This window comes from Thunnus thynnus, chromosome 15 (assembly GCF_963924715.1).
Source record: "Thunnus thynnus chromosome 15, fThuThy2.1, whole genome shotgun sequence".
NCBI lineage: Eukaryota > Metazoa > Chordata > Actinopteri > Scombriformes > Scombridae > Thunnus > Thunnus thynnus.
The window spans coordinates 28540981-28558503 of NC_089531.1; the positions used below are offsets into that span (position 1 = coordinate 28540981).

At 39.0% G+C, this 17523-nt stretch overlaps 1 protein-coding gene across 4 annotated transcripts in view; it reads right to left on the bottom strand.

Annotated features, from left to right (window-relative positions):
- Positions 1-277: 277 nt before the first annotated feature.
- Positions 278-17523, bottom strand: part of phf14 (PHD finger protein 14) — a 94598-nt gene continuing 77352 nt past the window's right edge. The window contains exons 18-19 of one of the 4 annotated variants that reach the window (XM_067611658.1): positions 9007-9081; positions 278-1390 (exon numbers count right to left, since the gene is read on the bottom strand). In XM_067611658.1, the coding sequence (XP_067467759.1) occupies positions 9028-9081 (54 nt within the window). In that variant the 3' untranslated portion in view covers positions 278-1390; positions 9007-9027. Of the gene's footprint in view, positions 1391-7575; positions 8104-9006; positions 9082-17523 lie in introns of those variants that run through there. The other 3 variants (XM_067611657.1, XM_067611655.1, XM_067611656.1) reach the window with 3 other exon arrangements.

A 17523-nucleotide genomic window follows, 5' to 3' on the forward strand; every position in this document is an offset into this window, starting at 1 on the left:
GATTTTCACTGTGACACTTGTCTGACAAGAGAATCAAGAAGGCTCTTACAAAAGCTTTACATCTGAAGTCTATCTGTTGAATATAGCCAGAGTCTATAGAGTGAAAGCTGCATGTAATGTATCTTTATATTCCGCACAAAATGTCTTAAATATGTAAAAACAAGAGCTCTCTTCAAGTTTTCAATTCAACATCTGAATCAAGTGAGAGTAATCTGGTTGCCATCTTCAAATAACAATTATTATCTGCTGTTGTTGTGTCACCAAGAACCACACTGACTGAAGAATTCAAACATTTAATGTGCATTGAGTATCAGTGATAGAGAAGCAAACATTTTTTGCAGTTCAGATTTATTGGCACTTTAAGGGATAATTCCAGATTTACTGTGACAGTCTGATGGTCTTTTGACCTGACAGCATTCTGTAGTCAAATCTAATGATCCAGGAGCTCTCTGATAACAGTCATATAACCTAAATGTAACCAACTCTTTTAATTACTTTTAATTGCTGGTAATATCTGCCTTATTTTAGCATCGAATTATGTGCAGCAGCTGGTGAACAATTTGTTGCTTCAATTCAAATTTTCAGTCGCTAAACTTTACAGCGAGTGATGATTTCCAGAGAGCTTAGAGAGCCAGCGTGAACAGCAGACTACTAGCAGGTCAAAGAACCATCTGGCTAAGAAAAACAAGAAGAGCCCAAAACTAATTCTACTTTACAAAGTATGTAAATACAATCTCTGAGTAGACACATTTCCTAAACATGGAAGATTTCATTACAAATCTAATGACAAAATATATCGGTATGTAGCATGTCAGGATACAGTAAATCAAAGATAAAAAACGTATTACATACGTGTACATGAGAAAATAAGTAGATATTTTAAATGGGGGAAGTAAGAAGATATGCATAAGATACTCTGTGTGGACATGCTGTCTGATGATCATTAGTGTATGAAAATAGATTGCATGGAAAGTGTCATAAATATATCAGCTGGCTGGCCATTAACAGTCAGACACATCCGATCCCATGCCTCTCTCTGCTGTAGATGTGCTGCTTCATGAAGGTATCTGTCCAGCGCTGTCCATAAAAAGTACAAACTCTACCCTTGAATCTAAAGATCTCACCATTTACATAGTGTTTTCTAAAATACCTCTGCTTGCTAAACTATCTGGAGTGAAAGCTAACTGCTGGCTGTCTAGAAACTTTGGGAGGCTAGTAGTAGAAAGTTGCGTGTGCTATATTGTCTGAACAGAAACGCTAAGACCGGAGGTGATGCCACAGAGCAGTGGTTGTGTTTGTGTCCTCTCGCTCAGATTCAGTTTGGAATCTCCTGCTCTGTCGTTTCCTCTTTAACAGAGTCATTTTCCTCCAGATGCTCCTCCTCTTCCTCCTGCAAACACATAACACATTGTACTGTCATATATGACACAAGGCGGTCTGAAACACATCTGAGCTGGCACTGTATCACTCTGAAAGCAAGGAGTAGCAACTTTAAAGCTCAACATACGGCTCGTTACCATCTGTGTCAGTTATTGGGGAAGGAAAAACCCAAGTTCAAGGCCTGAAAACATTATTTTCTTTAAACCTTAGTGAAACAATGAATTGGAAAATCTCCATAAAAAAAATGAGAGATCTGAAGTTCTGCCCCTCTGCTAGCTAGCTTCTGTTGCACTTGCATATGGGTTTTATCAAAGAGACTTTCTTTTTATCAAAGTTTGAGTAAAGCTTTAACTTGTGCATCCTGGTTTACAGCTGGAATTAAAAACCAAAGGGGTAGCTACTTCTATACTGAATGCTAAAATTTGAACACCGCCTCATTTTAGCCACCAAAAATGAGTTTGTTATCATTTAACAACATATCCAATGAGTTTGTCCAAGCTAGGCAGCCGCTGGAAATACCCATCAGCTTAGAATTCAGAAAGAAAACTCATTTTCCTCATGATGGTGGTGGCTGGCAAAGAGAAGGGGCAGGACTTTAGCACTCTATCTGACTCTATTATAAAAAGTCTGTACTACTTGTTTTTTATTCATGTTATATTTAGACTTTTATGTTTTTAATTAATTTATTCAGTTCTACTTTAAAAAAAATAATCAGAATGTTTCGTCAAAATCAGACTGATGGTGTTGGAACTACTTCAAGTAATTAAAGGATGAATTATGGAGATTCATTCTTGACTTTGGCATCAGTACGTCACAAAATAGTCCTCAGCTCAAGATTCACTTACTTGCAATGTCGGAGCTTTCAATCGTATCAAGTCTTTCACCAGCCAATGAAAAAGCCACATTTAAACTACAACCTTCTCCCCATATCTGAGTATGATTGACTTAGACAGCATGATGACACCTGAGCCAGCTCCATTTACTGATGAAGACTGTCAGATATGGTTGAAAGCTCTGAAGAATCTAGTGAGTGGACCTGACCTGAGATTATTTTGTCATGAAAAATTAAAAACAGTTGTATTGTCCACCTTGATCATCTGATGACCAAACTTGCTGTGTTGTACATCCTGGATGAACCTACACCAACAACAATAATCTACAAAACAGCTTCTAAATGTAAATGTGAGTTATAAAATCAACAAAAAGCGAGTCACACACAGAGAGCAGGCGTCATAGTGGGTGGCCTAAGAAGCCAGCTAATTTAGTAAAGCAGATAAAATGAAAGTGACAGTGGTGAGAGCTGCAGCGGTGATTAAACGACTCTGACAGATACAATTATCCCCCCTCCAGAGGTTAATAAACACATCTACACACTAGAATGTGTGATCACAGGTTAGGATCTGCAGCCTGAAACACCTCGTGAATCCTCCAGCTACCTGAGAGCACACATTAGTCAGGTTCTAATTCTCTGTCAATCAAGCACGGTTTCACTCCTGTATGGATTCTTTGTGCACTCACCCAAATATACAGATGTTTAAACATTGTAAACTTTTCTCATATTCTGGTACAATCTGGTCCCTGCCTACAACTGCTTAAAAACTACCTTGAAAAGAGCAAATCACACTGTATGTGACTGTGGCCCCTCGAGGCCAGTCACTGGGGAAACAGTTTTTAATGCTACAACACCCGACTGTGTGCTCACTAATTAGAAAAAAGTCTTTGAAAAGCCAAGCTTCAGAATACATCTTTAAACAATAGAATGTCGAAATGGGGAATTTCACCAGCAGACTCATTTATTAATAGACTCTTGGGCAAAAGAAGCACATAACTGTACATGTTTTTGTTATACCAAAACAAAGACTTTCACATCTTTAAAAACCACAATTCCCCAAACATTTGGTCTGAAGATTCTTTAAGTTGTAATTATATCTGGGAAATTATATTTATTTCAAGCTGTTAAGCAAGTTTAACTAGACTAAGAGTCTACAGCAATGCTAGCAGCTCTGTGAGGCCATACTTCGGACAGTGGTACCTTGGGTTAAATGCTAATGTCAGGATGCTAACATGCTGATGTTCAGTAGGTAATGTTTATCCACTAAGTTTAGCATGCTAACATGTTGACATTTGCTAATTAGCACTAAACACAATGTACAGCTGAGGCTGATGTGAATGTCATTAATTTTGCAGGTATTTGGTCATAAAAAAACATTTTGGCCTCATGGTGGCACTAGATGAAAAGTCAGAGGATCACCAAAGTTATAAGAATTCATCCTGAGGGGGACGTGGATGTCTGTACCAAATTTCATGGCAATCCAACCAACAGTTGTCAAGACATTTCAGTCTGGACCAAAGTGGTGGACCAACCAACATCCCTCCAAACACGCTGCTAGTGTGGCTGAAAACAAGGAACATGAACTACCAAAAACCCTAATTAATAATGTATTATAGATATTATATCATAATGTCAAAGTTAATGATGTGGGTAATAGGGTGCCACAACGATGATCATAATACTAATTAATATATAACAACAATATAATAGCCAATAGCTTGTAACAGGTCTACATTCTGCACAAAAGGTTATGAAGTCTTAAAGCCATTACACACCTGCTTTGAACCAAAATTTCAGGTGAAAACGAAAACAAAGTCTGAGATAAAATTGCATGTCTTCACGTTCTACTTCTTTTTATCACGTTCAACATATTTTATTTATTAACAAGACTCTTTCCTGTTCCTGTCATTCATTTTTATCTGATGCCAGATGCCTTATTCATACATTTCACACTAAGATGTGGACTAGGTTGGTTGAGAACTCAGTACCTGCATCCTCTACTCCTCACGTTTCATTGGTGGAACACTCACTCTGACAACAAAATTTCCTGAGAAACAACCCAACTCTTAAAGTTTTTTCTATCATACAAAGTAGAGTACAAGAAGCAACACTGTAACTGTAACCATAATAAGTAGACAGTGCGGTCATGGTTGCTATAGGGCTGTCATGACAACTTATTGTCTGCTCTGATATCTGCAATAGAGCTACATTGTCATATTACTGGATGATTTCAGCTTATCACAGACATATTGGTATCAATTTATGTAAAGAGATGTCCTTGAGCTTGCCTTTCCTCTGTGCTGCTGCTCCTGCACTCTGAATGTGGTCGTATCACGGCGATATACACTTTCCTCTACTTGAAGCAGACTATGAGCTGCCATAAGACTCAATATGTCAAACCATGACTCTGTCTAATATGCTTACAGAAAGCACCATGAGGTTCATAACACTGCAAACTGCATTATGAAGCCTTACGATGCATTATCCATATCTTATATTGTATAATGAAGGTATATACAATGCATTATAGACACACAAAGCTTAGTAGAAGGTGTCACCATGGTACACTTTTATACTTTTACACTCAAACACAAGTGAAAGTTGAGTTAGTTGGACAGAAATTCACTTAAAAAAGTGTAGAGTAGTGTTTCAACAGGGATATGACAGATTGGTTAAACAGTGAATCATCTGTAAAGCTGCAGTTGAGCAAACAGTAGATAACACTCTTTAGAAATGAACCAGACAGTCTTTACTGGCAGTGAAACAAATATCTGTAAACATCTCATTGTAAAGCCTCCAGTAAAAACACATGTATTATAATGCAGATTGAAATTGAACATGTCAAGCAGCCTGGGATGAAGATGAGCTGAACTTGTGTTTTTCCTGCATTCTACTGTCAGTAAATCAAAGTTGAGGATGTGCGGAGCCATTTGCAGCAGTTGTTAAGGCATGTGTCGAAACTGTAAATTAAGGTTAGGGTTAATGCAAAGGAAGGCCCATATATCATCTCTTTACTAACAGGAACCTTGTCGGAGCCTCTGGAGCCGTCTTGATATGCAGTCTCCCCTGGAGAAAAATATGCCACTTTTTCCTGAACTCTGGATACTTTCTAGTGCTGGTCCATAGGGCTGATATAAATCTAGCTGTGGGGTGACACCTCATGAACTCCGCCATCGTATACACTAGTGCCATCCACCAAATCTCCCTGACAAGCCTGCCAATTTTCCAATTACCTGTGGCGCCATCCGTTATCGGAGGGCCAGTCAGCTCTTAAATGGGAAACAAGAGGGGAGGAGGGGCCAGCGCATGCTAACTATCTCATAAAGCCAGAAATGTGCCTCCCATGCCTCCTCCTCCACTGATTTAGTGTCTGTCCCTGGGGAGAGGGGTGACACGAGTCCCCCTGGCCTCTCGGGGCCTTCACAGGATTTCTTCTGTGCTCTTTATCCTCCCCACTCCAACCCTTCAGCCACCTATCACTCCTCTCTGTGCCTCAGGGAAGGCAGACGGGTGGCTGGTATTATCCTGCTGTCTGTCTGCCTGCAGAGCCTCCTCCTCCAGTCTGGGTAGGAGGGCAGCAGCAGGGAGAGACACGGGCCAATCTTCATCTGTTTTCATGTTTCTGTGAATTTCAGTGAAATGCCATGCTGGAAGTGATACTAGATCTGAAGATTGCCTTCTGGTAGGGCGTACTCCTCATTTATCCGCCCTTATAGTCAGGCTTATGGAGTGAGTCTACAGAAATTGCCTGTGCAGTGTGCAATTTAAAGTGTCAGAGAGATGGAGAAAATGAGCTGTTAGTCATATTTGAAATGCACATATCACCTGGGGAATGTCTGACGAGTGGGGGGTAATTCCACACATGAGACGGTGTGGAGCAGTTAGTCACATTATAATTCAGTAACCTCAGTCATTCATGTTTGATAGCATTACTGAATTTAGATGATCACAACCTTTTGGTGAACAGGAGCATGAATATGATTATTCAAAGCTTTTTTTGCCACTTGGGGGCAGCAGAACAAGCTGTAAACACAACACTGACGTATTATCACCTTATAAAGTTGATATAGCAAATGTGTTAGCAAACAGATGCTAATTTACATATTGAGCAGACACAGTATAACATTAGCATTTGGAATCATCTTTCCACCCTAAAAATCTAAGTCCAATATATCTGGCTCTTTAGCTGCTAATTGCTAACTTGGTGTGTCTGCTGTTTGGTTCTGGACAGGTGATGTACAGTGGCTTTAAGGAACTTTCTTGCTAAAAAAACAAAGCAACTGCCTGCTGCTGCTTAAAATGTTGAAGTGGTGAGAGCAGTGAGACTGATTTAAAACAGTTAAGTTGTGAGGCGTAAAACAAAAAAAAAAAAAAAAAAAGAAAGACTGTGAGGTACAGACTTGATTGTTCTCTGTGTCCTCATCACTACGAGGGACACTTCAAATTACACACAGCCATTTGATCTATAGTTAATATGTAAAATGTTTATTAGTGGAGCTTTAAACATTAAAGGGGACATAACATCTGTACACATCTGTACATTTCCAGGTCTATATTTATATTCCACGGCTCTACTGGAATATCTTTGCATGATTTACAGTTCAAAAACTAATCTTATACTGACCCTTTATGCAGGCCCCCAGTTCAGCCTCTGTAACGGGCCGTTTTAGCTTTCTTACTCGAAATGTCAACTTCTCAAATACATCCGTACATGTTGGAGCTGGAATCCAAAATATGAGAGCGGACAACGCAAACAACACAGGGAAAAACCTTAGCAATAACTTCAGCGACCAAGGCTACGGAACAGACGGCTGTTTATGGACCTGTGTGACAAGCTAACGTCAGCTCCTCGGCAAGGTAGAAAAAAACCCATAACAAACAAAACATTCAGAGCAGGTGTGACTTGCAGGGAGCATATATATTATTAAAAGAAAACCAGGAAAAGCATGATATGTCCACTTTATGTCTGCATTTAAAGTTACTAATAGTGTAAGCACTGTTTGTAGTTATTAGTGTTTGGCATTTACAGCTATCTGGCTATGAAGTAATTATGACATTACTTTCTCCTTTCTCCTTTTTTCAAGACACATGTCAGTATAAACCTGCTGATGCTGCCCGAAGAAGCTTGAAACATGTTTCAACCAGAGAATCTACCTGAGCTTTTCTGCCTTCTGTAAAAAACTATTGATTCTACTTAAGGAGGGAGGAGAGGTGAACATGACACATGATTTTTTTGAATTTCTCACATTGTCACAATATTGCCAACTGATAAAGAAAGATAATGTTGAGAGAGGGGATGGTGAAGGATGATAAGTTGTAGAATGTTTTTTAGTTTATAGATTACTCACATGACAGATTCTATAATATTATGTAATCTTCCTATAAGCAACCAAAGTATTTATCAGTCCTACACTGGTAAACTGCATCATGTCCATCATCATATCTTCAATTTTGCTTTTTAAATTAGGGCTGCAACTAACGATTATTTCATTATCGATGAAATGTAAGAAAACCATGATGATGAAGTGCTTGAATGTCTTGTTTTGTCTGAGCAACAGTCCAAAAAAAGGAAAACTGCAAATTCTCACATTGGAGAAGCTGCAGGAGACTGATTGATAAATGACTAATCAAATGACTGATGTATTGATGGACTCCAGCTACTGCTGTTCCAGGGAGAGAGCACAGAGAGTACTTGAAGCAGTGATGTTCTGCCTCCTCCTGCTCACTTGCTGTGGACTAAAGAGGCTGAGGTATGGAGCTGTGCTTTGCATCAGTGGCCCCTGCTAGAGATGTTTGCTTTGTGGAGAGCAGAGAGGCAGACGCTTTGCCCTCCGACGGGCCTGCAGGAGCTGATGGGCTCTGGCATTGTGGGATATCTCCATCAATTCCCTCTGGGGAGATGAGGGAGAGGAGAGGAGAGGACAGAGGAGTGCAAGTTTGTTTTTCACGCTCACTTTCTATAGGCTGGCATGCCCTCTGGCGCTAACATATACATATATGATAATGAAATGTCACATTTTTCATTCCAGTTGAGGTTTTAAAGGGCAGAAGCAGAGCGTTGTTTATGTCATGTGACGCAGAGAGAAGAGCTCAGACTGAGCCCTAGGTGGCAACAAAGACCAGTCCAGCTGTAATGACGCCCCCCCCCCCCCCCCCCCCCCCAACACACACACACACACACACACACACACACAAAGAAAGAGATCTGCTAACCACACACTCTATGCAATCAACCTCATAAACTTGGGATTAAATTTACACTGTAAAATAATCTTAATGTACAACACGGCACACTTTAAGAAGCTTTGGCTTCCTTAATCAAGCCTATACAGTCCTCAAAAGAATTAGCAGTTAATTAGTGTGACTGATTTCCTTATCATGTTTTCTGCTTTCACTGTATTTATTTATGAGTGTGTCTGACACTGCACCATGTGTGTATGCAGAAGAGGCTCGGCTTTATTGTGTCCTCTCACCTTTGATGGATTCGCTCTCCTCACAGCTGGATATATGTTCAGCACGCTTAAGTCCATTTTTGTGCAAAGCTACAAACATTACGGGTAAGTAGAACCATCAAATGTGAAGGTATATTAACAGAAGGGTTAATAGTTTAAAATAATCAAATCAGATGGGAATTTAAACTCAGTCATGTTGAACTATTTGAATGAAATCCTTTTTTTTTTTTGAAAAAAATCAGTTTAATAACTTCTAGATCAATTTAAATGCTCATGAAAAATTAAGATTGGTTTAAATGGAAAAATATAACCCCACAACTAACACCGGTAAAGCCCACTTACTCGCTTCCTCAAGGCTTTCATTCACATCTTATGGTCTTCTTCGGTGTGCTCAGTTGTCATGGAGACAGACACGGGCTGATACAGAAATATGAAATTTCAAAATAGCACAAGGCACAAATTGAGCAATTAAAAAAAAACATGGAATAATAACAGATGAATTCTAAAAACATAAATTAAGCAAAATTTGATTTTTTATTTCATTATAGCTATTTTGTAATTAAAAATGTCATCTTTTATGTGTGTCTGTATTTATCCATAGTCGAATTTTTACCAACTACATTTTAAATTAATAACATGCATATTTAATGAGATATTCTTGAAAAACAGGATTTTAAAAAGATACTTTTGGAACTCTTTGCTACTTAGATTGAAGAGTAAATAATTCTTTAGATTGATGCTATGACTTATGACTAATTGATAACTGTTGTACTTTTGACCTATTGTGTAAAACATAATCCTGCAGACATTCTTTGAATTTCTTAGTGCTGCAACTCTTATTTTCATTATTTTCTTCATTAATCGATTAGTCATTTAGCCCATAAATTATCAGAAAATAGTGAAACAGTTAACGTCCTCAAATATCTTGTTTTGTCCCAACTAACAGTCCACAACCCAAATGATACATTTGACACATTTGACAAGCTGGAATCAGAAAAAAATCAATTGATTATCAAAAAAGTTGGTGATTCATTTAATAACTAATTGAATAATCAGTACAAACTGGATTTATATTTCAAAATGCTTAGTATTACACACTGATCAACTGTGAATAAGCTTGTTATGATGACGTACAGTTTGTAGTATTAATGTGACGCATTAAAGCCTAAAGCTAAAGGCTCCCATTCACTTCCATTACATCCATACTCAGCCAGAACATTAAGATCAATTAGTTTTCAAAAGATTATGAAGGCAAATTTATGCCAGTCAGCATCAGAGCTCATAGCAAGCAGGAAATACTCTAGTTTATTTCATAATGTCTTATGTCTTTATTTATCTAACATTGGTCTGTTTGTGTTCCATACTTTCACCTATAATGCAACAGCAGCAAACAGTGAAGCCTGCAGATAGACTATATACTGTACATTATTATTAACAACTGTTTTTATGTGTCGATATATTTACATTGTCAATTTACAGTATGTGTTAATGAGGCCATAAGTATCCCTGTTGGATTTTCATGATGTCATTAACCTTGGCCATGGTGTGTTTTGGTCTCTATGTATATTTTTGGTATTTTTCCTATTTTCCTATTTCATTTCATTGTCATTATGAAGTCATTGTAAGTGACTCTAATGTTGTATACTGTTGAACTGTAAATTGTTGTACTGTTTGTGGCCCAGCACTTGAAAAGAATTGTGGCTGTGCAAATCCTCTCCTTTTCCCTCTAACCCCCCCCAAAGACATTAATAAAATTTACGAAAAACAACAGCACATTTAGTAGATGGAGTGTGTGTGTGTGTGTGTGTGTGTGTACGCACTGGCATCTTGTTGCCATTCAAGAGATGACACAATTGCAGTGGGTCATAAACAGTGGCTTCATTAGCCTGTTCAGGCAGTGCGTTACGCGCTACATTTAACCACCTCTGCCCCCCAGCGCTTCTCCTGCTCTTCTGCTCCTCAGCACCCACAAACCAGTCATCACGGAGCACAATTAAATTTCATGACTGCGCATATTTGCAATTCCCATTTCATTTATTACAAAGGGCATTCTTTAATGTCCAATTTTTTTTCTCTCCAAGAAACGTATTTCCATTTTAGTGAGGCATGACTGATACCGAGGTGAACTTACCAGGCGACGCCTAATTTAATCAGAGGTAAAATGCACAAGCAGGTTTTTCTTTTTATTGCCTCGTCAGATAACCACAGATGCTTCCAAGAAGAGGATATACAGTGGGGAAGAGGAAAGCTACTTTCTCTTTGTTTCCAATTTGAAGCGTTTAGAATAAAGCAGTGAATGATAAATAGGTCTGAGTGCTCAGGCACTGTGGGAAAACTGGTTGTGTGTCTCTGCTTTTTCCTGAGCTGAGGACACAAAACATGTCAAAGAGCTTGTATGATAAAACAAAGAGGAGAGGAGAGTTCTGGCTAAGTGGTGAATGTGTCTTACATGATATAATGAGTTCTACACAGAGCATTTGATGCAGGTTCCCTGAAAACAAACTCTACACAAAAACACAAGGTCTGGCTTCTGCACGGTAAACTCCTGGTATAATTATATATACTCAACATCCCTGTAGGGGCAAAACACTCTTGTGTTTCCTCTTCATAGAGCCCATGGCACATCACCACGCTTTTACTACACCTGTTACAGTCATTAATGATTCAAATACATCATGAAATGTTAAATTCTTTCATGAATTTGAGAAACATCAGTTCAGTCAGTTATACAAAGACCGTCTACAGAAAGCTCACTCCTGCTTTTGTTTATCCTCTCGACCCCTCTTCTTAAAGTCATAACTCATAACTCACATACACATACTGACTCAGCATGACTTACACTCTACAGGGACATCGATATCTCCAATGTCCACCATGGATAAACCTTCATAAATAGGCTAAGGAATCATAGAAAAAGGTTGCTCCTTATAACTTCAGATCTTGCCTGATAATCATCACATTTGATAGTTTTCTTCAGTATTGAAGTAATCCAATGATAATTGTTTTAAACAGTGTAAACAGGAACTGCTAATAGTAAATTGGGCATGCCTTTTTATCTTGCAATCCACCAAAATGCAAACAAATATAGGCTAAAAAGAGGGCAGAGTGAGTGTCAGGCCTCAGTGCTGGAGGTTCCTGTAATGAGCCAGTACATGAAGAGAAGGTCTGCAGCAGACAGCAGTGAGATACATGTACAGTAGCAATAAGTAGCAGAGGAATGGAGACTTCAGCATGCTGTAGTCTATGAAGCCTTTCTGTTATGAACAAGAGGCTCTCTGCTGATCCCCATTAGTGTGATTTATAGCATCGATGAGATACAGTCCTGCACACCAGCATTTTGTTAAATGTATGTGTCTGTACAGTAAGTGTGTGGCACAACACATGCTTGTATGAGCAATCCAGCACCTAGCCCAGATTTATCATGATGCAATTTGCTCATACAACACAATGAGAGGCTTCATCTCAGAAAAATCTAATGACTTGTAATTTGACACATAAAGCCAATTATGTTGAACATTTGCAAATACGTTTTGTAACATGCACTTGATAGCACAATGCTAGCAGGTACATGCTACAAGGTTTTCTACTTGGAAATTTCTGCTTGTGCATATGTGATTAGTCAGTGCAATAAAGCGTTGAATGATGTTCAACTGATGAATGATGATGGACTGAACATTTTGCCGACACCCTCTGAAGCATCAACCCTGCTGTTAGCGTTGGATTCCAACAGCCAGTTCCAATACCCAGATATGCTAATCTTCAATCCTCCCAGATCTCTTATTGAACGCTTCATCTTTACTTGCTCTTTTTTATTAGCAAAGAGTGATGTACAAAACACTTGGGTAAATTAGCTGGTGTTCACGGTCGCTTTTGCAGATTTAATTGCCAAACATCATATCGACTGCTGATAATTAGGGCCCAAGCATGAAAGTGCCAGGGCTCAACGGTTGTTGTTGTTGTTGTTGTTATTATTATTATTATTATTATTATTATTATTATTATAGTACACCATTGCATTTTGAGGGGCTTGGGATGCTTGAAAACTAATGAAAATTGGTACATATGTCAGAACTGGCGAAAACTGCAAATTTCTGTAGTGACTGGGCTTGGGCGTGGCCCACGGATTTCATAGTGCCCCCAAACGCAGGGGCCATGTTGGGAAAGTTGCTTGGATGTTCATGAAACTGTATTATGTTCATTATTATTAACTAAATTCTTTTACATCTCTCTATATAAAGCAAGGCATCTCTGTCTGTCTGTATGTATGTTTGTCCTTTGCATATCTCGAGAACCTGCACAATTCATGGGATTTGGGATGTCTGGGTGCCAGTCTCTCTGCAACCAACATTTACCCATGATTATTTCTGCAGAGGATCACAGAGATGTTCACCTGCATCTTTGGAGCGCTATTATTCCAGCCATAGTTGTTGGTTTTGGTAAGCTCTCATCAAAACAACTTTTCTGAACCAATGGAATAATCATGCAATACTTCAGTTTGAGTTCAAACATGAAAATCTAAGTGAGATCATTGTGTTTAATTGTGCTTTAAAGGACCAGTGTGTAAGATTTGGTGACATCTAGCAGTAAGGTTGCAGTTTGCAACCAACTGAATACTGCCCCCATCCCCCCTCCCCCCCAAAGCATGTAGGAGAATCTACGGTGGCCATGAGACTTGCAAAAAATGGGAAAGGCCTCTCTAGAGCCAGTGTTTGGTTTGTCTGGTCGGGGCTACTGTAGAAACATGGCGGTGCAACTTGGTGCCCCCCGTGGAAGGGGACCCACTCTCTTTGTAGATATTAAGTGCTCATTCTAAGTTAACGAAAACACAAGGATTCTAATTTTCATGGGATTATACACCGATTAAAACATACTTATGAATGTTATATTCCATTTCTGCCAAGTCTGTTCCACTAAATGTCACTAAATCTTACACACTAGTCCTTTAAGGCTGCAAGTAATGATTATTTTCTACTAGTTCTACTTCTAATTAATCTGCTGAGTATTCAATAAGTCAATAAAATGTCAAGAAAATGGTGGAAAATGCCAGTAATTTTTCTTATAATGATTGGCATTACATTCATTTTGTCCAACCAGCAGTCCAAGGACCAAACACATTTTGTTTACTCTCTAGAACTTGGAACCAGCGAATGTGTTGTATTTTTGCTTGAAGAATGGTAATGGTAATAGTAAGCAATTAACCAATTATTACAGATTATTTTTCTGTTAATTAACTAATTGATCAATTGACCAACAATTCAAGCTCTACTCTATTTTATATGCACAAGTTATGGCCAATAATATATCTATAGTGCCCCTGTATTCAACTGTGAAGTGTTTACCAAAAGAAATGTAAAACTAAAGTTTATTATGTATATTTATTGAGTTGAAGTGTTGTGTCTCTATATAGAACGCCATTAAATTATAGCCTGCTTTCTGCCCATGCAGCAGAAGCCAGGGATTTGTAGGAATGTTATCTTAACAAAGGCTGGTAGTGCTGCTGCTCAGTGTCTGCTACACTGTTTATAGCCATAAAATACTGAGGGGGTCCGAAAAGTGGCCTCATGTATGCTCTCCGCTAAGAGGGTTATTAGAATGGAGCCAGGTCCAGAGAAATGGACTGCCAGGGCCAATGGGGACCCCGACAGCAATCACAGTAGCCTGTTTACTCCACAAATTGGCCCCTGAGAGGAGCATGGGCGTCTGTAGCGCCTAGTTAAAGTGATTGAGGTGACTCCTAGCCATTGATTTTCCCTTCGTCTTCGGCGTCCCGCCTGGCCACCCTTGACCATGTCCTGTGCTCCCTGCAGGCTAGTTTAGCTGCCCCTGCCTGCCTTTAAATCACATTAAACTACGGTTAAACTTTGGCCATGCTAAAAGACAACCATCATTGATGTGGTTATCATGCTTTAAGCACCTCATGCACTTGAGTAAAAGCCTTGACTGTTCAGCCTATTGATCACACAGTCCTTACGGCATTAAGATTAAACTTGAATACAGATAAGAGAATGTAGAGAGCAACAAATTCCACTCACACACAGGGATTTATCTTCATTCCATAAATGCACCAATGATACTGATTAAACCAATCAGATTGCTAATGAAAAATGCCTCATTGAGAAAATAAAAACAGGCTAAAGGTTAGATTTTTCCACTAAGATAGACACCCACTGGCTGAGGAGTTGGTAAAAAATGTGTTCCCTCTGCCTCACTCTAAATACCAGAACATCTGATGAGTAATGATGCCTATTTTTCTTTCAATTTGCTCTATATAGTAAAGTCAGCCAAGTGTGACACTTCATTAAGTTAATTAGGCTAACTTAATTACAGTCTTTCACAGGTCAACCGATGAAGCTTCTGATTGATGGCACAGCTTGTAAAGGTAATCTTCCTCTGAATTGGGAATGACATCAAAACGTACATTAGCTGCTACAAACCATAAAAAATTACAAACACATTTGACTCATAAACACTCCGCAGTCAGAAAAGGCAAACACATAACTGTCATATATACATAAACAGAGCTGAATACTCTGAGATCATAGCAGAACTTCAAATACAAAGTGTTTGCTGAGTAGGAGTAGGCCTATGGCTGTGGAAGAAGTGAAGAAAATGAAACTTTTACGGACAGTAATTTCAACAGTTGCAATCCTTTTGATGACAACAAGTCTAAGTGCAGCTAAAGTAGTGCATCCCACACAAGTTCACAGTTGAGTACTTTAAACACTGCCTGAGCAACTTTAAGAGCTTTTGGCATTTCAAACCTTTTATCCAAATCTTCTGGTGTGATTCACCATGGAGCCCAGCATGCCAGGCAGCGCTGCAAGGGTGTAAATAAAGCCTTAAACAGGCACCCTTTGGCACAGTAACAGGCTTGAATTAAAGGCCATCCATATATTACGGAAAGACAGTCACTTTATTACTGAAATCAATTCGGTGAGGGCCTGGGGCGACAGCGGGAGGGATGTGGCCTTGGTCAGAGTGAGGTTTATCTAAGCCAAGCAGGCCGAGAGAAACACAGCGTCTATAATGAACTCAAGCCTGTCTAATAAAGCCTTTTATTGCCCCTTTGCACAACAGGAACATGTGTGCAATGGCACAAATGCTCAGCTCCTGCATTTTTCTGCAACACTGTAAACCAGCAGCTTCTCTGTAATTACTACTGCTCTAGAAATACCTCAACAATACAAGCAAATCACAGAGACAAATCATCATCAAAATGATATTTTGTTATTAATCAAGGCCTCACAGACAGAATCCAATTTACTGTGACCTTTAGCAGGGGACAATAAAAGAAACACCAGCAGAAACAAAAAAGACCTCTGTCTCAGGGTTTTCTTTGGCAGGAATTACAGTAGGTACAATTACTTTGTTGTATATTTGTATTGGATTTGGTCACACAACCAAAATACACCAAAGGAACACAAATGAGATTCATAAAGTTTTGTTGACCTCTCATAACTCCACGTTTGACCAACAACTCTGATTCTGATTTTGATTTGTTTAACCACTTAACCAACTCTGGTGTTGAACTCAGTAGTGGCTGTTTCCCCAGTTGGAGGGACAATTGAAAAATCAGAGCTTTGTATGTGGGATTACAGAGTGTGGACATCATCTTCTGACATAGCTAGCTACGTCCATGAAAAATAGTGGCCTCAAAAATGGCAATAAGTGTGAATGAGATGGTGCAGCCGGACACTGTGGGCAGGTTGTTGTGAGTCGACTTACAGAAATAACAACTGGTAAATCAGCATGTATCTTCAGTCGTTTCACAAAATCTTGAGGTAAGTGTTCCTGGCAACCACTACTGCAGCTTCCATATTCAAACATGAACACAATGAATGGCTGCATGAATGAAGCGAAATGATTCCATCTGGTTATCACGCCTTAATGGCAGAGTGATTTCTTAGAATTGTCATTAAAAAAATTGGGATTGAAAGCCTAACTTCTTTTGGAAAAAAAGTTTTAATTTTGCATGAGAAGTTGGGGCTTATTAACTTATAAAGCCTGTTTTATTGGGGCCAGCATCTAGTGTAGGGCTGCAACTAATGCTTATTTTCATTATCCATTAATCTGCTGAGTTTTTTTCTCACTTTATCAATGAACTGTTCTGGTCTATAAAATGTCAAATAGTAGTGAAATATGCCCTTCACAATATCCTACAGCCTAAGGTGATGTCATCAAGCTTATTTTGTCTGCCCACCTGTCCAAAATGTATTATGTTATAAGAGAAGCAACAACCTTTACAACTGAGAAGTCAGAGTTAGGGATTGTTTGCTTTAATAATGTCTTTAAGTCGATTATCAAAATAGCTGTTGATCAACTAATCGTTCCAACTCTAATCTAGTGATCATTAGATCATTGGACAAAGTGGTATATAAAGTGTTATGTAAATGGCCACATGATGCTAAAAACTGATCAGTTCATACATGGCATTATTTGTCATTATTTGACAAATAACTACTACTTCCGTCTCTTTTCATGTGTGCAACTATTATGAGGACATAACTGCCTGAAAGTGCCTGAAAGTGTGTGCCGTTATCCCCATTTGCACACAATATCATGCCTCATCCCTCTAAATGGCAGCAAATCCAAATAGCAAAGTATAACATCCATGTTATACTTATTTCAAGCAATCCTGTGGATTCTTAAGTGCGATGCACAAACAGGATTTTTGAACAAGAGATTAAACCAAATTGTGGTCAGCATCACATACTATAAGATTTTCCACACCAATTCCTGTGTACCTCTTCCTTCAGATGTCATACATCTTCCTCTTAGATAAGAGCAGTGGCTGCAGGGAGCTCTGACAAATCACTTCCTGTACCATTCTTTGTAGCAGACTGTCAGGCGGAGGGGTTG